General features: G+C 41.7%; 1 protein-coding gene across 3 annotated transcripts in view; it reads right to left on the bottom strand.

Moving 5' to 3' along the window:
- Positions 1 to 2,530: 2,530 nt before the first annotated feature.
- The window catches only part of LOC113017982 (mitogen-activated protein kinase kinase kinase kinase 2-like), a 30,453-nt gene continuing 7,408 nt past the window's right edge, over positions 2,531 to 25,575 (bottom strand). Inside the window, exons 12-31 of one of the 3 annotated variants that reach the window (XM_026161076.1) lie at positions 25,313 to 25,391; positions 22,452 to 22,510; positions 22,310 to 22,356; positions 19,790 to 19,828; positions 19,107 to 19,140; positions 17,270 to 17,420; positions 13,955 to 14,124; positions 13,741 to 13,782; positions 13,195 to 13,279; positions 12,667 to 12,746; positions 9,469 to 9,529; positions 9,266 to 9,389; positions 9,048 to 9,106; positions 8,860 to 8,963; positions 7,168 to 7,345; positions 7,008 to 7,079; positions 6,846 to 6,932; positions 6,693 to 6,763; positions 6,534 to 6,589; positions 2,531 to 4,059 (exon numbers count right to left, since the gene is read on the bottom strand). In XM_026161076.1, coding sequence (XP_026016861.1) covers positions 3,972 to 4,059; positions 6,534 to 6,589; positions 6,693 to 6,763; positions 6,846 to 6,932; positions 7,008 to 7,079; positions 7,168 to 7,345; positions 8,860 to 8,963; positions 9,048 to 9,106; positions 9,266 to 9,389; positions 9,469 to 9,529; positions 12,667 to 12,746; positions 13,195 to 13,279; positions 13,741 to 13,782; positions 13,955 to 14,124; positions 17,270 to 17,420; positions 19,107 to 19,140; positions 19,790 to 19,828; positions 22,310 to 22,356; positions 22,452 to 22,510; positions 25,313 to 25,391 — 1,686 coding nt within the window. In that variant the 3' untranslated portion in view covers positions 2,531 to 3,971. Of the gene's footprint in view, positions 4,060 to 4,883; positions 5,027 to 6,533; positions 6,590 to 6,692; positions 6,764 to 6,845; positions 6,933 to 7,007; positions 7,080 to 7,167; positions 7,346 to 8,859; positions 8,964 to 9,047; positions 9,107 to 9,265; positions 9,390 to 9,468; positions 9,530 to 12,666; positions 12,747 to 13,194; positions 13,280 to 13,740; positions 13,783 to 13,954; positions 14,125 to 17,269; positions 17,421 to 19,106; positions 19,141 to 19,789; positions 19,829 to 22,309; positions 22,357 to 22,451; positions 22,511 to 25,312; positions 25,392 to 25,575 lie in introns of those variants that run through there. The other 2 variants (XM_026161065.1, XM_026161068.1) reach the window with 2 other exon arrangements.

Below are 25,575 nucleotides of genomic sequence, written 5' to 3'. Positions count from 1 at the left end.
GCCTTTTATTAGAACATAAGCATTTAAATGGGAGTAATTGTATTTGAATTAGTTAAATATGAGTGGGCAACTCTGACCATGACAAGACTGCATTTGCTCTAAAAACTTAATAAAAATTTAGACATATTGTTGTCATTATTTTACTCTTCAATTTTATGTTTTTTTCTTTAAGATGGTATCAGAAGTTGCTCCTCCACCATGAAAAAACCATCTGCATATATTCTTTCACTACATCCACGATTCTCCTCTGTGGTCTTCCTCATTCATCCTGTTTGGGAGCTTAATGTTCAACATCCTTTATCTATTAAAATTACAGAAGGAGAAGAAAGTAATCATCAGAGCAGGAATCATGATAAATGATAAATAGATTACCAGTACATACAAACATAACACTTGCATAATTTCTCTGATAACGCTGCATTGGATGGGTTTATTAACGGTGGGCTGAAATTGTACTACAGTCTGCTGGTGAGGAACTTTTTTGAGTGTTGAATAAAATGTCCTCCACAATCTGTATATGAATTGTCATTAAAACCACAGAGATTCTTACTTATAAAGGAAAGAAAAGTGGGACAAAGCCCATCAACATATAGTGTATATTTTCTGAAACATTACAAAGATGCAGGTAATTCTGGGTTCACCTGAATTACAGATTAGACTGGTGGACAAACAGAGATGTTGTGTACAACTGGTGACAGCATCAGTGACAACAAATTAATCAGCGAGGCTGGAAGCAGAATTAGGAGGCGTCAGAGTCAGCGAGGGTCAGAGATCGACGAACAAATTGCCCACCTTCATGGATAATGCATCACCCTCAAAAGGATTCAAAATTTGGGCCACGAAGAACAGTTCAGGAAACCTATTTTGTTTCGTCTGTGAAACTGTATAAATGAAATGTAAATTATGTTAAAGGCAAACACATTTGTAAGCCATAAGAAACAAACATGCTTTGCAATATACCTTCAAACATCTGTATAGATTTGATACATTATTTATTAACTGAATTTGCTAACATGTCTTACATAGTGAGAGTGTTTCTTTCACTGATGATATTTCAATGATATAGTATTTATGACTAAATAATGCTCTATCGAACACCTGGCAATAACAGCAGTGTGGCAATTTGTAATTTGTTGTTAAATTTGATATTATTGTGCAGTATATTTTCTTAGCCTTTGTCATACTCATGCTTAACCCTCTCAGGCTCAAATTACGTTTTTGTGCAATGCACAAAAGAATACCTGCAGTGGTGCTTCTGAGTAAAAAAACTCGAAAAATGTATGTGGGGTGATCAGGTTGTTAGCTTTTAACTGTTGCATATCTGCAACGCCTGCCTTGAGAGGGTTAACACAGCAATCTCAGAAACAGTACAGTAATTTTGGGTGTGGCTCACTGGGTAAAAAGTGGAGATGGCCTAGAGTCAGAATCCAGTGAAATATCAGTGTCACCTCTTACAGTTTTTGTGTAATCTGAGCTCAAAGATGAGGGTATTAAAAGTACAGTACTGTATATTGGGTAAATTTTACTGTAAATTTTCTCTGAATCGTACAGTAATTTGGGCTGTGGATCACAGGGTGAAGAGTGGAGATGAACCAAAACTGGGAGTGGATTGTGAAGTACAATAGTGTCAGGACACAAAAGACTGCATTTCTAAGCCAGTCGGCACCCGTACCGTAATATGCATAAGAATAGTGCAACAACATTTTAGGTGCGGCTGGCTTGACTGTGTCGTCGTAAGTGAGGGCTCACTTGACCGCGGTCAAATATGGTGCTGGAGAAACAAACTACAGAGAACTTTGTAAAGAGAGTATTGAGTGCTTTGGCGATGTAAATGGACTGGTTCTTATATAGTACTCAAAGCACTTTAAAGAACTTGCCTCATTCAGGTGTACGCAAGCATTTTTCTCTGTAAGCACTTTCTGTGTAATGTTCACACACATTCGGAGAGCAACTCTGGGTTGGTATCTTGCCCAGGGATATTTGGCATGCAGACGGGGATTGAAGCACCTTCCTCTACTACCTGAGCAAAGCCACCCCATGTTCGTCTGTGCACAGATTTCTTTCAATACAGTATTATCACAATTGTGCAAAAATACAGGCATGAAAGCTTAAAGTGCGCGATCACAATAAAGGTGACGCTCAGAGACTGACTGAGTGATCTGAGAACTCATCAGCGCTCATCACTGCCTTCACTTACTTGCTGCTATGGGTGCAGGAATAACATAGTTATGCAGTTATCTGGGACTCTCCACCATTTGACCTTAGAACTGAAGAAGCTTCTCGGATGAGAGGTGAAACGTCTTCAAGTAACTTAAAGAAGTCCAGACGCTTTTCTTTACAAGCTCCTTTGACCAGTTATGCAGTTACTTTCTCAGTCTGCTAGAGCCTCCACTTGAACGCAAGAACCTTCATTTATCTTCTCAAACGGAATTCAAAATGTTTTTTACAAATTGAAGGATTAAGATATAAATCGCAGAAGCATCGATCCACACATTCAAAGAAGAACAACCCAACAAACTCTTCATAAAACTCCAAGAGATATGAAAATCTTTATTTCTGTCTATTCTGTGTTGTTAATAACATCACATCTTCACATAGTAGCAAAAACATATTAAACAAACATTAATCTCAACATGCATACTGTACTTCAAGTTTCTCTCATGGAAAGGCCAGTGTTACTTTTATAGTATCCTTTCCATATATATCATAAATATCTTTACCCATGTAGTGGAATTATTTTATTTTTTCATTTTAGTTAACAAGTATAATGTGACCACATTCACTTTTTATCAGGACAAGCTACACCACCACGGTGGTTAGCATACAATAACACTGCCTTGTTCTCAAAGCTTCTTGCTAACTGTACTTTTTTCTGAGATGTTCTCTTTAAGTAAGGATACTGAAAGTGTAAGCAGTGTATACGGTCACATCACGTGCTTAAGGTTGTGTTAGCACTGATAATTCCTTCACAGTTCTTTAAAGATGCTGAAGTCATCATATCAGCTGTAAATGCAGTGCTGCTGCTGTCCTTACGCTATACTTTCAAGCATCACACTTTCTTACTGACCAGTTTATTTCCACTTTTTATGCTCTAGTATGGTGTGACTGAATGAAGTCAGCAAACCAAATTCTGTCCATCTGAGGATGAGAAAAAACTTGCATGAAATGGGAAGCATGAGATGAAGATGGCTCCTATGCTTTAGACGTGGCACTGTTTCTGCCATTGTAAGTACGCTAATGCTTGAAAGATCCATTAAAAGTCTGACACTTCACTCTTCAGCTGGAGCGTCCATCAAGTTTTACATTCCAGGTTTCCTCGTTGGGATTACGACTCAGACGATGATGTGAAAAATTAGTTATTACATTAAACCCATAAAATCAACACTGGCAAAAAAAGCCGTGCACTTCACAGAGCAGCTTTCTATGGCCGAGCAGCTCCTGCAGGTGTAAGGTGTAGGTGTCACAGCACTCTGGTCCAAAGAGGTTATGTGCAGCATGCAGACAGAAAATGGCTTTACAGAATATGACTGAATGTTGAGGCACCAAAACACACTCAGTCTGCCCCTCAGTCTGATCAAGAAGAAAACCTGACTGAGCGCTTCATAACATCAGTACGATGATGTCCCAGAGGCCATGTTCAGGTTATTCTCCCGTCCACACTGAGCGGGCGGATCAGTGGAGTCTGCATTAGCTTTAACAGAAAGGTCTGATTTAAGCAGGTAAGCTGAATAGACAAGAAAAGCTAGAAAGCTTTATCAACTATAACCCCAGCGAGGACCTTGACAGGTGTCTTGTGTACAGGTGAAGGCTGGACAGTCAGCAGGATACCTTCCTAACATTTGTCATTCCCAGCATTGAACCGTTTCCTGGCACAGCCTCAGTGAAACAGAGCATCGTTTCCACCCCACAGTTACAGACAGGCTGTGCTTTTCTTTGGTAACACCGTCGAAAGAGAAGCCCCGTGTCCTCTCTCAGTAGCTGCTTTCGTGTCCTGTCAGGATGTACAGGCTGCTCAGTGCTGACGGGTCATCAGTCGGTGTGCTCTGAAGGATGATGGCTCTGCACATTGTCAGCAAATGAGAAGGAGATGAGTTGTAAAGGAGAACCAGAGAAAGGGAGTACTAACCTAAAGCCAGTGCCTCCACCTGCTTCTACTCCTCCCACCTCTAGTACTAACACTACTCTACTGATACTACAACCACTGTAGTTTGACTTTAATGCTACACACTGGTACAGTACTGGTACACTTACTGGAGTTTTACTCCTGTTCCTGCTCATCACCACGCCTACTACTTTTTTAAACTTTATGATAAGTGTGAACATTTACACACCAGCATACAAATAAGTTTAAAGTAGAAAAAAGGAAGCAAAGATCTGAGAAATACATAAAACATAACACAGAAGAAAAAGAAACCTTTGCGAGGATTCCTTCTACACCCAGTTTGAGTAAAAACTAACTGAAACACAAGGAAAGAAGATAAGATCAACTAAATAAGGGTTGTATAATAATACTTAGTACTGGCAGCCAGCAGCGCCAAGCCTCAGCCTCCCAGTAGACACACCTATGGTACCGATTTAAAATCCTACATGTCTTTGTTCTCAGGTTATCACGTTCACAAACTTTGGTGTCCACGCTATTTGCCTGCCAGGCTGACAATGATTTAGATCACAGAAACATTTTTAAGCTGTTATTCCTGGTTTCACAGTGGAAAACTCCGGGTAACGTCCATTATCTTTGCTCCTGTATAAGACTTTCCTGAATGCTGAGGTTTGGTCTTCCACATGAAATTCAGTACTTTTGTTTCAGTTTCATTAATGATGCATTGATTTTGGACATCGATGTAATATATATGTGATACACGACAGTCTTTGAGTCCGTCCTTCTCATATATAATCCCACTGTTTTTGCACTTCAGATGATTCCAGTAATGACTGATTTAAAAAAGAAAAGTGAAATATTTCTAATGAACTCACCACGATTCTTATTTCAAACTTCATTAAGAGCTGCTGGATCAACAGGGGTGTCCTGGATTTGTTAGTAATATAATATAGTAATATATTATTATTAGTTTTAATTATTTAGTCAAAAATCAATTCCAGACTGCTCTGAAAGAAATCAAAAAGAAAAGGACATTTTCTGAAGACTGAGCTTTAATGCCAGATATCTATATGATCCAAATGTAAACACACACTTGTAGTTACTGAAATTATTCATTTTCACAGGTTGTGTGTCAATTGTTTGAGAAAACCTGGTGTTAATGTCCCCTCCCCCCACAAAAATGATCAAAAGGAAGTGCTGAGGTTATTATCAGGATGTCCTAAAAGCTCTCAGTTAATCCAACATGCTGCAGCGAGAGTCCTGACAGGGACTAGAAACAGAACATTTATTGGCTCCAGAATAAAAGATTCAAAATCCTCACATAAAAGGTTTTGAATAATCAGCCCCTGTCTTATCTTAATGACCTTATAGTACCATATCACCCCATTAGAGCACTTCGTTCCAAGTATTTAAAAGTAAAATGGGAGCCAGACCCTTCGGTTTCCAGGCCCCTCTTGGCAAATGGTAAATGGACCGGTTCTTATATAGTGGTTTTCTACTCTGAGCACTCAAAGCTTGCCTCATTCACCCGTTCACACCCATTCATACTCTGACGGATGCACCGGAGAGCAACTTTCATGCAGGATATCTGGCATGTAGACGGGGAGTAGGTGACCGGCTCCCCCACCTGAACTACAGCCACCACTTCTGTGGAACCAGCTTCCAGTTTGGGTTTGGGAGACAGACACCCTCTCTACTTTTAACATTAGGCTTCAAACTTTCCTTTCTTCCCTGAATCCTCCCTTAGTTAGCCTAAGTCTAGGCTGCTGGCGGGTTCCCGTGATGCACCAAGTGTTTCTTCTTCAGTCGCCCTTTTCACTCACTATCTGTTTAAACACCTCTCTGCATTCAATCATTAGTTGAGAATATTCTCTGGCTCTCTTCCCCAGATTGTCTTTGTCCCGTCTTCCTCCTCTCACCCCCCCAACCAATCGCAGCAGATGCCCGCCCCTCCCCCAGCCTGGTTCAGGTTTTCACCTGCTAAAAGGGAGTTTTTCACCTTTGTGCACCATAATTGCAGGGCCTTTATCTTAAAATATACAGTGTCTTGAAGTGACTATTGTTGTGATTTGGTACTAGCATAAAGAAAATTAGCACTAAGGAAAGTAGTTTTCTGTACAAAGTGTCAGGTAGACGGTAGTTGGTAACTTTAATGGCTGTTTTTCTTTGGAGGGCTGCATGCAAACACATAGGCTGCATTTCCTAAATCCTTGGATCTGAGTAACCAACAGAACAAACACTCTAGTGTGACTCCTGCTTTAATGCTACTATTAATGCTAGTATTCATGCTACTTCCACATGCTACTCTGAAAATCACTTCCAGGTCTATTAACAATAGTATCAAGAAAAATACTATCCTGATTACTTCTGATGTACTAGGATTACTAGTTTCTCACAGTGATTGATAGCTCTTGTCAGCATACAGTTAACATACCTGTTTGTTCCCAGAACTCTGAACACACGACTCTCATCTGTAATTTCTTGTGTTACCTGCACATAAAGTGAAAATTCACATGTGTAATGACTTAGAACTAATATGATAAGCACATGATACGAGCTCAGCCAACGTTGGATGAATTTACTAGTTCATCACCTCATCTGAATGGAAACTCCTCCCTTTGAGGCCATGCTTCCAGAACGCCAGCACACTATCCTGCAAGCAGACTGACAGAACAGGAGGTGTCACTCAGCTTTCAGGACACACATCAGCTCTCATTCACTTTGTTTGTCACATCATCATTTCTACCTAGTGTTTCAATGGGGAAGTCAAAGACTATTTCTGCAGGCAGCTGTCTGGATGGAAGTCCTTGCAGGTTCACGATCTTTACAGTTCCTGTCCAAACAGTACACAGATTGAGAATGAGCATGAAAGACATTTGAAGGATTCACAATATGCGAGGGGACTTACTTTCCAAGGTGATGAGAACAGTGTCTCGGTCCAGCTGGGTTACCTGCACGGCCCTGAGTGCTCCACTATCTCCTGATGCACGGAAAGAAGGAAGCTTGTTGAAACAAGTTGAAGCTTGAAGCTTCAGGAAGTCAGCAGAGAAATTCAGAAACGGTCCTACCTGGCACTGGAACAGGAGCGCCGTTCAGCTCTATAATATCAAACCTGAGCTGTTGGCCGGTTGGTGGTTTATCATTACTACAGTCTCTCACTCCAACACACAGCTGAGGAAACTCATCTGTTGCCAACACCAGCAGTTCAAATATCGGAAGAGCATCTGGGAGCCTGATGGCGAGTTGCTGTGAAACAGTCACCAAGGAAACAAGAAAAACTAAATAAATTCTCATGATGGTTAAGTGATGCTTGTTAAACCTGAGCTGAACCTGTTCAACCGTCCAAAACAGCACAACAGAATTCTTGTATGATTATTAAATCTTGAGATTAAAGATAAACTGATGCCATCCATCCATCCATCCATCCATCTATCCACCCAACCATCCACCCGTCCATCCATCCATCCATCCATCCATCCATCCATCCATCCATCCACCCAACCATCCACCCGTCCATCCATCCATCCATCCGTCCATCCATCCATCCACCCACCCACCCATCTATCCACCCAACCATCCACCCGTCCATCCATCCGCCCATCCAGCCGTCCATCTAGCCGTCCATCCACCCACCCATCCATCCACCCATCCATCCACCCATCCAGCCGTCCATCCATCCATCCATCCATCCATCCATCCAGCCGTCCATCCATCCAGCCGTCCATCCATCCAGCCGTCCATCCATCCATCCATCCATCCATCCATCCACCCAACCATCCACCCATCCAGCTGTCCATCCATCCATCCGTCCACCCACCCATCCATCCACCCATCCAGCCGTCCATCCAGCCATCCATCCACCCACCCATCCATCCACCCATCCAGCCGTCCATCCATCCATCCATCCAGCTGTCCATCCATCCAGCCGTCCATCCATCCATCCAGCCGTCCATCCGGCCGTCCATCTGGCCATCCATCCGTCCATCCGTCCACCCATCCAGCTGTCCGTCCATCCAGCCGTCCATCCAGCCGTCCATCCACCCGCTTCCGCTTATGGGTGGCGGGGGGCTGGAACCTGTCCCAGCTGTCTTAGGGCGAGAGGCGGGGTGCACCCTGGACAGGTCCCAGTCTGTGGCAGGGCTAACACATAGACACAGACAACCATTCGCACACATTCACACCTATGGGCAATTTAGCGTTTCCAATGAACCTGTCCCCTAACTGCACGTCTTTGGACTGATGCCACTTTTCCATAATGTTGTGACACAGGCGTGTTTCTCCAAGCAGCACTGTGTTAGGACTGCAGACAGGCTTAACACAGAGCTCTGTTCTCACAGTAAATACATTATCTTCATGAAATGTGCGAGACATTCACAAAAAAAACTGTCAATTAGTCTGCTATGTGATCTAATGGTGCATGCTGGCGTTGAACTGTGTGCTGATAACACTGTTCCTGTAGCACAGAAAACACATGGTAACCATTCAGTTACACGAGCTTGGACCCAGAGAAGGTGCTGTTGGTGTTTTTGGACGGCGTTTATACAACGTTTCTTTTATTTAGTCTCTAAAATCTTGTTGGGCTTGAATAAAAAGTATGCATATGTTATTAAAAAAACAATGACATGCTTCAGATTTTGATATGCTGTCTGTCTACTTTTATGTAATTCAGGTCTAATGACTGGTTTGCATTGTGGAAATAGGGGTAGAGTTAGAAAGGAAGACATTTATTCAGGTGGCAAGTTCGACATATCTGTACAAACCTTTAGATGCATGAACTTTTGAAGAGGCTCATACCACAAGAGTAAAACCAGGCCAGATGGGACAGCCCCGCACAGAAATGTACTATCTGTGTATGGGTTTCTTGCTGAAACAGAGAGAGCAGGACTAAGTGTCTGCAGTTGTTCTCTGTGAACAAACAGACTGACCAGAGTAACTCGGCATTGCTTACCTACACTGCACCTCCTACAACCTTTAGTGTCAGGAATCTTTACAGATATGGTAAACTTTCTGTGGCCAACAGAGAATATCCAGGTCAGAACAAGCAGACAAAATTGGGTTTACAGTATCCTCCTTCCTCAAAATCAAGTGGTAGCATCATACATGACATTATTAACACTGCTGCACCTACAGCTCCTGTTTCCCTGCATCTGTGATGGCGTGTCGTACCTGAGACTGATCCGCTCAGTGAGGCGGTTGGTGCTGAGCGACAGGCTGCTGTGTTTCTTGTGCAGATGTCCTTTCTGTTCAAACAGAGCTGGCAGGCTGTGCGAGTAAAGCTGGGCCGACTTGCCTGCAGGATGGAGCCTTTTTAGAGCAGCATATTATCGAGTGGACACAATGTTCTCCGTTTGTGTCACGCTGTTTGTTACCTGATACGGACATCAGCACATTGTTCATAACATATAGCCATATACATCGCTGAGGGAGGAGCTGTGGGGAAAAGACAAGCAGTTCACTGAGACTTCAAACATCCAGCTTCAGTCATCAGACTGTTCCAGAAACACCATTTCCTGGTTTTCAGTGCTCCTCCTTTCATCAGGAGCTGCACTCCTTACTCAGGTTTTTCAGGGTGATGCGATTAATGACTTGCACTTTTCTGTTATTACTTGCATTCTTACACAATGCTCTTCTACTCTGACTGACACTTTCAACTACCAGCTTGACCGTGCATCACTCTTTTCTACCTCAAAACGACCAGTTACACATGTCTGCATGAATTCTGCACGCACGTTTGCACTACAAGCTGCACACAAACACGTGCGCACATCCATGATTTACTCCAAACCTAACCTTCGGCGCTTTTAAACTTCCAACCCCTTCAGTGGAAACATCGGGAGAAGTTTGCCAGATTTAGGGTTTGCAGTGTTATTGCAGTGTTAAGCACAGACTGGTTTTAAGGAGGTCGCTCCTTACTGGGGTTATATTGTCATAGTATCTTATGCTGCAGACCTAACCTGCGCTGGACCGAGTTATTCTTCCTGCACGTCTGTGCACGGATAGTCAAGCATCTTATGAATATAGCCACTTGACCTCTGACCCATTTCAGTATAAGATATTGTGAAAGTATTAGTCTTGGCTGACTTTCCTTCGTGTTTCTAATAGAGATGGCACGATACCACTTTTTTATGTCCGATACCGATACCGATATCATAAATTTGGATATCTGCCGATACCGATATGAATCCGATATAGTGTTTTTTAATCAACAAAACTGTTTTTTTTAAATATCTTGCTGCATTTTGTATAAGTTCATACTCAAGTTTAAAACAACAACTACACTAAAGCTATTCTGTTATACCTGTATGCAAAAAAAATATTTCATAGTTCAGCAATACTGATCAATCTAATAAACTTAAACCTACACCATCCTCACTATTCTGGTATTTTAAAGAGTACTTAGCGTAAATATTAAGCAACCTAACTAATAGGGTTCCAACTCCCAGCAACAACAAAAATAAATAAATAAAAAATAGGGAACCACCCCTCACGCTCCACCTCATGATGCTTAATCGACGTAATCAACCTTAATTTGATGCAGTGTGAAAAAAAATGCACAGAAATCAATTATTTTTCAAGAAATATTAAATAGATTCAACATCTTTCTTCAACAAAATTGCAGACTGCACAGATGGTACCTTCCCAAAGGAAAAAGTACTATAGCTTACTAGGGTATATATATTAGACTTAATAGTCACTATATACAGTAATTGACTTCTATTCATTTTACATCAAATTAAAACTTTGGGTGTCAAATAATTATTTATTAAAAGCTAGACATTTTAAATGAGAATAAGAAAGAAAAGTATGTCTTTGTGCCCCCTTTTACCTGTTAATGCCCTATCGGCCCCCCTGGCTAAACTTTGCTAGATCCGCCCCTGCACAGTTACCAGCCGTCAGCTACGTAGAAAAAGATCCTCGAGTAGAAAGTAATATTAACCTCTGGGAGGTCCTAGAAAAATGCATACACTATTGGTCTTAGAGCCACAAATCAACCACGCCATAAAAAGTGCTATAAAAAGATTATATATCAATATTTCTTTCCACTTTAAATTAGCCAGTCTTGTAAAACTACTTCTCCCTGAAATATTCATACAAAGTTTTAATTATAGTTTCGTTGTTTTAAGGGTTAGGGTTAGCACCAACATGTATTTCGATCCACTTTTTTTTTTTTTTTTGCAGGAGCATAAAAAGCCCTCCAGGCGGCCAGCTGCTGGCAAGCTCCCCACAAAGACTGAAGGTGGAACGATCACGATCCCTTTAACTGTAATTAATCTGCAGTGAAAAATAGCGTTTATAATGGGTTTCAATGGGGCACAAATCGACCACTAAGACCAATAGTGTAAGTTTGTCTGTAGCTTAGCCACTGAAGCTAATTTCCGGAAGTCATACTGAAATTTTAACAGTAAATGTGACCAAACTGTTTTTTGCAGACTTTCGCTATATTCCATTCAACAAAGTGCAAATGGCGTGTATACGAACAATGGAAAATGGCACAAATCGACCCAAGACCACCCAGAGGTTAAATAAATTCTAACAACAGCTGATCAAGCTTAAACGTGCTGCTGTTGTTTATCCGCTGGTTTCCTCTTTCTGGTGCAAAGTGGGCCAAAAACAAACAAGAGAGACGGACTCGCAACAGAAAAGCTGATCAGCTGATCATTTAAGCAGTTTCACGATTGAAGTAGCAGCCGGAGAGCGAGAGGCAGTCGCTTGTTAAGCTTAACGTGGGAATGCTTTACAAACATTCAGAGATGGACTTACACACTTGCTTTACCTCTCGGGATAACTTTGTCGGAGATGAAATGCCGGGTTGCTAGCAAAGCTCCAAATGCTATCCAGACCACCGACAGGTCCCGCATGCCACAGCCGCTCTATCACGTGATGCATACTGCTCGACGTGCTAACGTTCTGAGGTGAGTTACGGCGTATTGCAAGTTTTGTGAGGTGCTTTCGTGACATTTAATGGATCAGATTACATTTTTTATTTTTCTCCGATATCCGATCCAGTAATTTAGGTCAGTATCGGACCGATACCGATACGTAATATCGGATCGGTCCATCTCTAGTTTCTACTGTTCTTGTGTTACTAGTAGCCCTGATGTTTCCCCTGTCTGACCTCTGTCTCGTCTATGTGTTGCTCAGTTTTCTGGTGTGTCGTGTTTTTGTCCGTCTTCCCTCCTTTTCCTCTCATCGCCGTCATCTGTGTCCAATCATTTTAGCCCGTACCTTGATCCCCATCTGTTCATCTTTGTTCTAATCCCTGTTTTGTAGCATGTAGCATGTCTTCCACACATAGCTCCTGCCTCTGTGCTCATTTTGGGATTCTGTTTTGTTGTTGGCTAATTTTGTGCACAGCTAAAGTTTGCTTTGCTGACTTTCCCTTGGTGCTTTGCAAATAAGTCGTCTTTCCAATAACTTCACCAGAATGGAGGGCAATGAAAAGCATTAAAATGTTACCAATTATACTCATTAAACACAGGACATGTAATAAAGGATTCAGGCCAGTTAAGTGGAGTGGACAGCATGGCTGTTAAAGCATTATAAATGTGAGAGAATTACGATCTTACCTTCTCTAATGTATCTTCATGAAGTTCATTAAGGTTCAGTGTGTAGATGCCTTCCTCTGCCCCAAGAATAAGATACTGATCTAAGTAGGGAAAGTGTTTATATAAAGAAGTTTCCATCAGCACCAAACACCATCGCATCACAAGGTTCAGACACCAGACCTGCTTTCACTTTGGCTGCTATCCCCATTAAGAGTGCCTCTTTGTGCTACAAACAGCACGCTCATGACCCATGCTGTGTGCAGGCACCTGGCCACTACAGTGCCACATCACATTCATTGTGACACATTGAAGGACGTGCACACGTAACAAAGAGCATCTCTGCACAACAAGACCATCTTAAAGAGAACACAGCCACATTTAAGTCAGTTACAGCTTTCCTTTCAAACAAGAAGTCTCCTTTTCATCGTACCTTGCATAAACGAACTGTCTGCTCACATTAATATAAACCTGCTGCTGTGAGATTTCTGAGAAAACGCTCTCATTACTCCACTATGAAGTAAAAACAGAACCACAGACCAAACCACTGACCTCTTGTTTTGGGAAAAATCCAGGTGACGGCGCAGTTGATTTTTAGAGGGCAGCCATTGAAGACTTTAGAGAAGCAGGCTCCCATCTACAGAAGCAGCAGAGCAACTGAATCACGTATGGTCTGGCATGTTTAGATTGACTCTTCAGTTTAGGTATGTTATCTTTCCAACAAAACCAAACTGGCTGTTATACTTTTATTCAAAGTTGCACAAGTAATTTTTTCTGTTCAGTCATCCAGGTCACGGTAATCTGAGGAGCTTTGTCTCCCAATAGGGCTTAAAATCTGGGACTCGCCACCTACTGCTCTTAGAACTGAAGGAGCTTCTCAGATAAGAGATGAAACGTCCCTTTGTCTTTCAAAGCTCCTTAGATCACAAACCAGTTTGCACAAGAGTTACTCTAAAAGTGAGGAAGTAGTGAGAAGGTGCAGAGGTTTGTGGAATCCGTTGGCAGGACGCAGCCATTAAAACACACGGTTGTATGTGAGGAAGCATATCATGTTAGTCATGAGAGCTTTGGCCGTAAAATGTTAAACTTCACACTTACATGGACTTGAGGGGTGGGAGGAAGGCCATGGCAATCAGCGCTCTAAAAATGTCAAAGGTTACACACAACAAATGTTATTATTTTTTGTAAATGTCACAAATCAGCATTTTGACTGTTACACGGTGTGTAGTCCGACACCTTTAAAGGATCCAATCATTAGGAAGTTATAAGGTTAGCAAGTCACACAGGCTGATATGCTGAGGCTTCCACTTACATCATCCTTCGTCTTCCTCCTCAGTGTGCTCCATTCTGGTGATAGTGGGGTCTCTCGCTTGGGTGAGGAAGCAGTCGTAACCAACTCTGCTGGCACAGCGCCCTCCGCTGGCCGACACGTTTCACTGCAGCCCTTTGTGATGTCCGGAGTGGCTGAACACCTGGCCAAGGCTAAAAAGAGAAAGAGATTTTTGTGGGACTCATTCTGAGCTTGGTCAGCTTAAAGTGGAACTATTACGGTCATAGCTGAAGTTAATGCATGCATTAAGTCATGTCTGCAGTAACTGCAATATGCATTATTACATGGTATTAAAGTTCCACATCACGACATCACGACATTTACATTCATTAGCGTACAAAACAACAAGCAAGCGCAGTGTGTCAGCCTGAAAAAGCAGATACTTTGACAACCTCTACCAAAGTACAAAGATGACTAAAATATGCAAGAAAACTGCTCCTGCTGAAGGTGGAAACAATAAACAACAAATGTGTTTCACCACTTGAGGCAAAAACACTCCATCGAGTACACCCAGATCACGATGGCACACAAGGAGGAGACACTAACAACGTTAAGGAGTTGTTCAAAAAGCCTGAGCCAAGATACAACATCCCAGGTAGAAGATAACTTTTTATTTTATGTGATGATATTGTGGAGTTAGAAGGTTGATTTACTTTTCTGTTAAAGTGTTATATGTTATGTTTTGAGTTTTCTACGATACTTTCGTCCTTACATTTGTCTAATTCTGTGTAACTGCTCTGCACTCCAACTCTGCTGATGCAGGCGCATTGGAACAATTCAATTTAATGTATATATCAACAAATAATCACAACATTTGCCTCAAGGTGCTGAATAGTGTAAGGTAAAAAAACCTACAATAATACAAATAAAACAGAAAACCCAACAATCATATGACCCCCTATGAGCAAGCACTTTGGCAACAGCGGGAAGGAAAAACTCCCTTTTAACAGGAAGAAACCTCCGGCTCAGGCTCAGGGAGGGGCAGGGCCATCTGCTGCGACCGGTTGGGGTGAGAGAAGGAAGACAGGATAAAGACCCATCAAGCAACTTATAAGGATAAATGTGCAGGCAAATTGTTTATATCCAGCAAAGCTGAGAATAAAACTGGACACCGGAGAGAAAAGAAGTAGATGCACACAACATACAGTGGATGTTTTGTTTCTGCCAAAATATCGATGCAGATACATTTCAGATAGTAAAATATCCCATATTAACAAACAATATATTTATAAAGTTCAGACGGAGGACGCGTTTAGGTTTAATATGAGTGGATTACACTCACCTAGACCTCTTTAACACAACAGTGTGATATTGGTTATATGGGTCTGTACCCAAAAAACTGCACAGGATTTGTTGACTGTTTCTTATCGATTTTTACTCCCTGAAACCAGGAAGAATATTTTAAAATTCCATCATGTTGGATTTTATACTTGATTAAAAAAACATATCGAATAATGATTTCGTACATTTATTTAATATTTCTAAGCGTGAGACTCAAGAAAAATACAAATAGAAAATGCGAGGAATTGAGGGGTGTCAGTAGGGGGTTTGGTGGTGGGAGGAGCTCAGACGGTCACGTCCCAACAGGTTTATTTTGTTCATAGTGAAAGGTAAGGACTCTCACTGGCTGCTATAAGCATGTTTTGACGTGTTTTCTGTGGCAGTAGGAATGAGTATAAACACTCTGCTATCAGATTTTGTTCATGCTTCAACATTCAGGATTTTGTTTGCTATATCAGCCACACTCGTGTTTTAGTTCTGTTTTATGGCTCCGAGAGGTTGTGTCATTTCTCCAGACAACTTTGGTTTGATTTGTGCTGAATACACTGTTAAAAGTCAACAAAGGAACATAAGGGATTTTGCGAATAAAGTTTATTTTGCTTACTTTAAAATGAAACTTTGGGATCGAGACAAAACACCCTGATTTTTTGCAAAAAAACAAACATTTTTGGATTCAGCACCCTAAAAATATCCCATTCTCGCGTACAAAGCAAAGGGGAATATGCAATCATATAGAGAAAATGACACATATGCACTTTGTTAGTAATAACATAAAAGGAATTAATAACCTGATTAAGAGAAACATTTTCTGGGACAGTCACAGAGACTGCAGTGCTCTGCAGCTTTGATTCTAGAAACCGACCTGAGACAGAACATCATGTAAGGCAAAAAGGGACCCCAGACCTGATTAAAGATATCTCTCCCCTTAACTGTGTGCATGACCTGTTCATATGCAACAAGAGTTAGATGATGCAGTATTATCCTGCAACCTGTCATAACAGCCAGATGCACCCAGAGCCTCTGTCTTCCAGACAGATTCATGCTGTCAGGTAACAGACCCAGGACACACAAAGCTGGAGTCTTAGAGAGATTAAGATGAAAAAGATCATTCATAAGGTTAACATGTATTTTCCACATGCATACAGCATATGAACTGACATCCTGGCTTCTTTCTGACATTTCCAGCAGGTTCTGGAATAACTCCTGGATACTAGATGGAGGGTCTGGGTTAGTCTTCAGATTAGATCAAGGTCCAGATCCCCCAGCTGATGAATTCCTGCCCTAGCACACGCATCCCACTTGAACCCTTTCTTACCAATAAATACTTTCTTGTTATACCAGACAGAGGCTCGAGAGGTGAGAGAGGGATTAGTGTTGATGAACTGGTGAGCTCTAAACTAAGTCTCTTGTACAAAAGCCAAAAACTGGACCTTTAAGGCCTCTAAAGGTGTAGGAGCCACTAAGCTTTCATCAGTCGCCACCTATGATGGCAGGAGAGTTATTCATCTTAACTAACTGAGAGATAGTGGCATAGTATCCATTTTCTATCTCTGATAGCATATATGTTGAACCGATTGTAGGATGGCTTTTTGCCTGCCCACATATAACCCTCCACACAAGCCGTCGAGTTGCCAACAATATAAGGAAAGCTCTAAATTTACAAATCGCCTTTAATGTTTCTTAGCTTGGATGCTGAGAAACATTCGACTGAGTGGGTTGGGTATTCCCGGAACAAACACTGATAACAATGGTATTTGGAGAAACATTTGCTACATGGATCAACACTCTCTATATAAAGATCGTAGGGGGGGTCAAAGGTCACAGTTAACGGATGCTACTCTGATTTCATCAAGTATATAAAGACATCGCTGGGATCACATATGTTTTCCTCACTGTCTGAAATAGTCTAATACAAACATCTGAAACTGCAACGTTATATGGGACAGAACAGAAGTTAAAAGAAAAAGTGTCTGTTTAAAGGCAGACAAAGCTGAGGTCTAATGTTGTGATGAGTACCTGTGGTGGAGTCGGCTGTGACAGCGCTGTCGGGGCCCAGTGTACAGGTCGGTCTCGGTGTAAGATCTTTGTCCTCTGTGCTGGGAGTCAAAGAGCTGAAGGCTGGCAGTGAGGCCGTAGACGGACTGAACACACTGCTCTTTCTGCCTCCCTGAGAAACACCATCAAACATGTTACTAAATACAAATACACATTACTGCATGTGACAAGGCTGATGTGCATGGGAATGTTGCTCCCATGGTTTTATACTGAACACATTTCTGCATGTTCATCAGATGGAATAATGCCTCTGTGGTGAGTCATGCTGTTTCCTCCCTTCTCCACTGGCATTAGAGGGTGTTCCCCAGGACCTCAGCTGTCGAGGGCATTTTACCCCTGCTACAACTGGACCAGACGATAAGCGATTAAAAACCCCATGAGAGGTGCAGGTAATGCTAGGGAGGAGAGAGGTAGTCAAGGGTGAGTGCCTGGTGGCTGGGCCATAGCCAATGGTGCCTGGCCAGCAGCAGCCCAAAAGAAGCCTGCACTGCTTTGGATCCACCACCTGCAGGAGGCGGCCAGAGGGATTCAGTGGCAAATGGATTGGGCAGTGGTCAACTCCTTGGGGGAAAGTTTCTTAAGGTTTAGGATGGCTTAAGGAGCCATCCTAGTTGATACAACTGAGAAGGTGCCTCTGGATTGGGAGATTAGGGCACCCTAGGAGCCTCTGGGCCCCCAGCCTCCCTGTGAAGGTCTGTGCTAGGGTACAGGAAAGAAGAGTCCAGCAGTTAATGCAATCTTGGATCCAGAAAGAATAAAGCAATTTTTACCCTGGTCATGGAAGGCTGCAGCAAATCCTTATTCTCCCGGGGACATTCAAGTTTCCCCAAAAACTCAACACGTGTTTTTGGACTTAAATTAGGCATTCAAGGCCTCCCTTGAAGTGTCCTATTATAGTGTTGATAATTATCAGATTGGAATGAAAATAATGAAGAAGCCACTTTGCCTTTGACACACTAGATCCTGCTGGACTGGAACTGAACTGTTGCTAGACCAGCAACAATAAGTTTGGACTCACACATGGTTTGATCACTCAGAGACATTTCCAAGCATTTACAGAGTCAGTACACGGGAGTAGGTTTAGCTGGTTGAGGGGGTTAAGTAGCTGGCTAAGTAAGCCTTCTTTACTCTTTATCTCCTTTACATCTATGGCCAATTTAGAACTGCCAGTTAATCTAACGTGCATGTATTTACACTGGGACGAAGCCAGTTACCCAGCGAAACCCCAAGAGGCAGGAGGAGAGCGCACCAGTGCCACACAGAAAGACCCCAGGTGGGGTCTGAACAAGCATTACCCACTGTAAAACCACGCCACCTAGAGGCTGGTTGGAACAAATAACCTGTACTGTACTGAGGCAAACGTAGAATTTGAGGAAGGCTAATTTAATTTTAAAGTTAGTAGAACGAACAGGCAGGAAACTGATGGAAAGTCATAATTAAAGCTTTCCGCACAATTTTCATCTTCCATTAAAACACTTATGCTACTTTGCATTTTTAAGCATTTTTTGTCATCTTCAGGTGTACACATATTAAACTAGTATGGAAGAGTAGAAACTGCACATACTACAAAAGTATTCGCTCATCTGCCTTCACACGCATATCGACTTGAAGCCAATTGATTCTACACAAGTTGGAACAGCTGAATTTGATGATCTGGACAGGTGAGTGAATACCTTTAGCAACATATAAACTAGTATATAAAAGTTGAAGATACACACAGACACAGTATATATGAACAACTCTAGAGTGACTGAATTGCGACAGAGATTTTGTTTATGGCAGAATGATTCACACTCACATCAGCACATGGCACTCTCTTGATGGTTAAACTCCTGAAAGACAAAGGAGCAACAATGGTCATGCTCTAGAAGACAAAGACGTCTTATAATGAAATCCACATCAAGCATAATAGAAACAAGCCGGACATAAAGGCAGGTGCTGGAGATGCTGAGGGTTGGCTAAGAGCAGGACATGAACAAAAATCTGAAGGAAACATTACAACAAAGCAAGCAAACACCAGACTTTCACTGACGCGGTGCTGGTGTGGAAACCTTTTAGAATCAAACACTATGCAGGAGGTAACAGCTCCCCTCCTATATCCAACGACATCATGGATAAAAAGAAGAAATAGAAAAAAAAAAACCCTGCACAGTCCAAAGTCTAGCACTAGTCAGTTTTCCACATAATGTGAGGGAATCAGCACAAGCACCACATCAGTGACAAGTAACACAAACCCAAAGAAGTTAACAAAACAAAACACGTACATTTGTGCTAAATCAAACGTGCTCCCAAACTCCAGTTCATGGAGGTTGGGATTAGATCAGATTGAACACAAACCTGCTGATTATACCCAACACACAGACAATGGCTGATTTTCACATCAAGAATAATTCCATGACAAGCAGCTTATTTCAGGTGAATTCAGGTGGGATGGGGAGACATTGGTGTTAGGAAAGGCTAGAGTTAATGGACATGGCCTACCTCAGCTCGAGAGCTTGCTCCACACATTCCAACAGGCTCCTGCAACACGAAGACCTGATGTTTATCTGACTACAGGCCTGAATGGCCCAAGAAGGAATTAACCCAAGGTTTGATCACTGTCTATCATTTCAAACTCAGGCTTAGAGCACTCGTTTTTGTGCCAAGGGTTATTTCCAGTTTACCTACCATCAAACACAACTCACCCAGTTATATGCTTGAAGAGTTGCAGCAGGGATTATATACAGTTGTGGTTAAACGTTTATAAAGCCTTTTAATGGACTTTTAATGATTTCTTTTCCTTAATGACTTAAAAAAAAAACAAGATCTGGGTGTACAAGTTTGAATTTAATTTGAATTTTTGCAGATCCACACAGAGTCAAAAGTTTGGACACATCTTCTCATTTGATGTTTTTCCTTTATTTTTACGACTTTCTACACTGATGTTTTCAGTTTGTAACTACAAATATACGAAGCAAGATATATGGAATTATGTCGCGAAGAAAAAACTGATAAATAATTCTAAATACATCTTATATTTTCAAAGTAGACTTTGCTTTGTTGACAATGCTGCAAACGCTTGGCCTTCTCTCAATGAGCTTCATGATGTAGATGCCTGAAACATCATGTTGATGCACGCTCAATCATCCAGCTAAGGAAAATTCAAAATCGACACAAGCTTGAGGGAAATTTGCAGCTGCCCACATGAACAAGCCAAACGCCTTCTAGAGAAAGGTAGTTTGGTATGTGTGGAGGAGTAAAGGTGAGTCTTTCAAACCTGAGAACACTGTCAAGTGTAGTGGTGATAGCATCATGCTTTGGGGCTGTTTTGCTGCCGGTGGTAATGGTAGGCTACACAAAGTGGGACACTGCAGGGCATTGATCCCAAACACACATCAACATACATCACTGGTTCTAGAATGGATAAAACAAACAGGAAGCTTATGAAATCACCTTTCCAAAGCTCTGACCTCAACTGAGGTCGGGTCTGTACCAGGAAACCAACCAATTTACCAAGTTTTCCAAGAACAGTGGTTCGATAGAATTACACCAGAAGCTTGTTGATGACTACCAACAGTGTCCAGTCACAACTTGTTAAGAAATATTTAAACAAAACTGCATATGCAGCCAGCATATATACTTTGACTCTATGTGGATTAGTGAAAATCAAAACTTTATTTAAAGTTTGGTGTTTTTTTAAGTCATTAAAGATGTTGTGTTGATTAAAGCCCAGAGTGGACGTAAACATCTGATCACAACTGTAAACGATTCCTTTGTGCACATGTCATCATTTTAAAAACAAAATAAAAGAAATTAAATAGATTATGCAACCATCTTTTTTTCATAAATATACACTTATTGGCCTCTTTATTAGGTACACTTGTGGGTACACTCGATTTTTGCCGGTCGTTGCTCATTAATGCAAACATCTGTTGGGCTTGAAGTTCAAACTGAGCATCAGGAAGAGAAGTGACGTGTGAGACGAGTGTACCCATTTTCTGACAGCTGCTTCAGCAGGATAACGGTCTTAAAAATGACAGCGAGTTCACTGTGCTCCGCGGTCAAAGGTCTCAGTGCAATCCTGGATGTGCAGCAGCAGTGCATGCAATGCCATCATGTCAGTTTGAACCGAAGTCTCTAAGGAATGTTTTCAGCACCTTGTTGAATCTTTGGCATGAAGGCAAAAGGATCCAACACAGCACTACCAACGTGTACGTGATAAAGGGGCCAATAGTATAGTCTCCATTATTTTAACTGGCACCTGGAAGTATCCAGACATACGGAGCATTACTTCATTATCACAATCTGTGAATAACGCAGTTAGATTGGATCAGCTGGAGGGCAGAGGCACAAACTAACTAAACAGAGTCTGCAGTTGATTCGGGTTTTGTTTGTTTATTGTTTGTTTATTCATCCACTCTTACTGCAAACAGTTAACGTATGCAGTTAGAATAAATCATACTAAATTTCTTTTTGTTTATTTGTTTTTACTACAGGTTACTCCTCATTGCTCTGGGAGGACACTCTGTTCTGTTGGTACCTGCAGTAATACTGTTCTCATACTGTATGGATAAGCTGGCATTCTGGCCACATAGGAACCACATGTATACTTTTATGAGTTATGATTTATGGTGCTACATCCTGGAAAAAAATACCGAAATCACTCCATGTTGGCTGAACAAAGCAAACACCTGCTAAAATAATTCATGCAAAGTTTTTTCTAAACTTATACATGCTACCCATCAGTTGGATTTTGTAAATAAAAACAAAACAAACAACAATATAAAAATCCTGATAAGTTAGCCTAGCCCAGTCTACAAATGACTGATGTGGCTACCTGCTACCTGACAGAGTAACAATCAACCACAGCAGAACACAACTTCCCTCCAGCTGATCCAATCTAGCAACTTTTTAAATGCACCTTGTTATATTATAGTGTGCAGTGTGCCAATGTGACATCTCAACAGCCAAAAACAACGATATTTAATAAGCAACTGAAGAAAGATGAAACAAAGGTCTTACGGTGAGCCTCCTTCATCTCCAGACAGACTCCAGTCATCATAACAGGCCTGTAGAAAGGAAAACCCAAACACAACCTTTGGTCAAATCCGCGTGTTGTCATGGACTGAATGCCATCAGTATACCTGCAGGAAACATGCATTACCAAGTCAGGATAAGGCTCTGTCACTTTCCTCAGTGGAGGCCCAAACTTCACCTGGTCAACTGCAAAAAGAACACAACACTGGGCTTAGCACGCTAACAAAGGCAGACCAACACATTCACACACAATCCCGGTACTTTCACAGTGTTTACGGTGCACCGATTCCCATCGGTGTGCATTCCAGAGATAACCTGTGACATCAGCAGTGAACAAGGGCCGAGTGAAGTCTGCAGACCTGACCCCACACATCAGGTGAGCACAGATATCAGAGAATAACATTTTTACTCGATGACAAAGTGTCATTGAGAAGAGACGTCTGAACACAATAAACAAGGTACCATCAAAATCATCTGGAAGAATCAAAAGGTTTATAAGCATTTAGGGGCTGATAAATCGTAGCTACTGGTTTTAAATGAGAGACAAGATGACAGCTGGTTTAGAAGCTCCCACAGTAAAGCTTTTTAAAATGACATTAGATGGCTTATTCTACCTGTAGTATATCAGAGTATGACATTTGTCATTAATGTTAAAGCCTGGAACACGCCTGTGTGTGGGGAGTGACAGCTGACATGCATCACAGTACCGCTGGAAGAAGACACGCCTCCTTCAATTCAATAGAAGTATTTGTATTCCTAAGTATGTGTGTGTGTCTTAATGCTCAGTCAAAGTGACACTTTTGATTGCAGGTCAGGCAAAGTAACAAATTGAATGAACATATGCTTGAATTGGAATGTATCAAATGTACACTGATATTGAGTCAGGGCCCAAACAGGGATGGATCTGGGTGCAAAAAACAGCATCACCAGTCAAAGAAATTTAAAAATTAAAAAGAAAAAAAAATCACACTGAAATTATGATAAGAAATAGAAATGTGAGGTAAAAAGAAAAGGTTTCACTGTTGGTATTCAGTCAGTTTTAGGGTGTTAGCAATTTAAACTAAAAGTCCAAGATGATAGGAATACCAACAGCCAGGTAATAAGACAAATAAGAACAGGGCACAAAATGCGACCAAGGAGTATTTATAACATCAGTTTAGGCAATTCCTTGCACTGCTTTCTTGAGGCAACAAGTCAAAACATCAAGTAATGGCACGATATGCATCAAATCTCACCACTAGATGTCATTAGACTGCAGTTAACTGGATTCTGTCTTTTTACATCTCCCAATTCAAGTGGAGAATCTCAGCTACTACTGCTGTACATGTAGTACACAGTACTGTGATGTCATTACTGTACAGGATGAAACAAGGTGAAAACACTGGTTTCCATAGTAAACGGATAGTTAGTTAGCAGCCCTTTCTTTTAAGATCGTTTAAGCTAGTCATTAGTTTGTTTGTAAAGAAATCAGAAATTGCACACATGTGGCAGCATGCAAGGTCTTCGACTAAGATCTGCAGAACAGCTTTTATTAGCATCTTGCCTCAGTTTCTCTAATGACTTCACTGTGATGTGAAAGGAGGAAGCACAGCGATCACATGATCATTTCGCTTTGAAGCAGGAGATGAGGAAATGACTAAACCAGAAAGCAGAAGCTGCTGCTGCGTTTCGGCTCAGTTACTTTGCAAGGTGTTGCTGAACGCCTGCAAGTGAATTTGAATAAGAAGTCCAAAGTTTTTCTGTTTGAAATGGGATCAAAGGAGCGGTCTACAAAGATGCTCTCAACATTTCAAAAGTTAATCTTCTGATTCAATCACCTCAACAAAGTGAATACTTTGGAAACTATTTTGCCCAGCAGTCATCGGTTGCTCATGTCACAGTTATGGTTAGTCATGTTACTGCATGAAGATCATCGTGCAGAAACATGCAGCAGAACACCAACACCTTACTGTTGCAGAGCAGGGCTTGGTGAAGGCTAATTACTGCATTACTGTATTTTCAAGTAATTATTTGTATTGAGTAATGCAGCAGAAGCTCAGCAAAGGACGACAGCAACAAGAAGATGATGGACAAAGGTGAGAAAACTGGTTTTCAGGCTCGTCAGTTGTAAAAAGGTTAGAAACTGCACATTTATCGAGACAACTTCCATCCAAATATGCAAAAGCTGGAGGGACACAGTGTAGCAGTAAGACTGAATGACCTTCCTATACTTCCCCAGACTCATGTACATGAACTGGCTGTGCTAAATAAAACAGTAATCTTGTTTCTGATACTATTTAATCAATACTAAAAGCATAGAGGTGTAACACACAGACCATGGCACTAACAATATACATTGTATCAGTGTTGACAATGACAGATACAGTATATGATACATTGTAGCACCTGTGTAAGCCTCTAAAACCATACTGGTCAAAGGGCAGTGCAGGTGTTTGTGGCTTACGGGGCTGTGTCTAGCACACTAGACTACACTAGTAAGGGAAGTTGAGGTCAACACCAGACTGATTTATGATTTGGTGTGTGAATACAGTCTGTCACACCAGGAACACAAGCAGCCCATTGGCATCTGAGCAGTATGAAGTCAGACAGCAGGCATGTTCCCAGCGCCATCCTCTGACGAGGCCTCCGTCCCACACGTGTGGATGGTTACAGAGCGAGAGCAGCAGTCAGCACGCTCACTGAGGGGCTTTTGTTTCTACTCATATTCTACAAGCTGCTTCGCTGAATACAATGGGACAATGAAACCACTCTCCCAGTACAACCGACATATTATATGTACACATATGTACACACAGGCACACATTCAGCCATCAAGTGCACTGCACGGTGTAGTGCATCAGAGACAAGCTGCAGGGTTTTTATTCCCTTTGTTCCATTCTAGCACAAAGCCGGTGACCTCACTGTGACGACGAGACGCCAGGAATCTCATCCTGCTATGTTTAAGGAACCACCCACTGTGTGCGTGTGTGTGGAAGGGGCGGGACTCACATTGTTGTTCAGACGGTGTCCTTTCCACAGGCAGGTGTTTCCCTGCTGACTGAATCTTGTCAGGAGCCATTACCCCAACCTGTCAAGACAGCAAAAACCGTACAGACACAAATCACTGCGGAAACAAGTCAATCCCAGCTTTTCCGAAGGAAGAGCATTTCTGTAAGTTCACCTCTGTACATCATCACAGTGGACTTGGAATCAAACAATCAAGATGTGATTAAAGTGCAGATTTTCAGTCCCCATCTTCAGAGGCTCACAGT

Source organism: Astatotilapia calliptera, chromosome 3 (genome assembly GCF_900246225.1).
Source record: "Astatotilapia calliptera chromosome 3, fAstCal1.2, whole genome shotgun sequence".
In the NCBI taxonomy this organism is placed as follows: domain Eukaryota; kingdom Metazoa; phylum Chordata; class Actinopteri; order Cichliformes; family Cichlidae; genus Astatotilapia; species Astatotilapia calliptera.
This window is presented reverse-complemented; position numbering and strand designations above follow the sequence as displayed.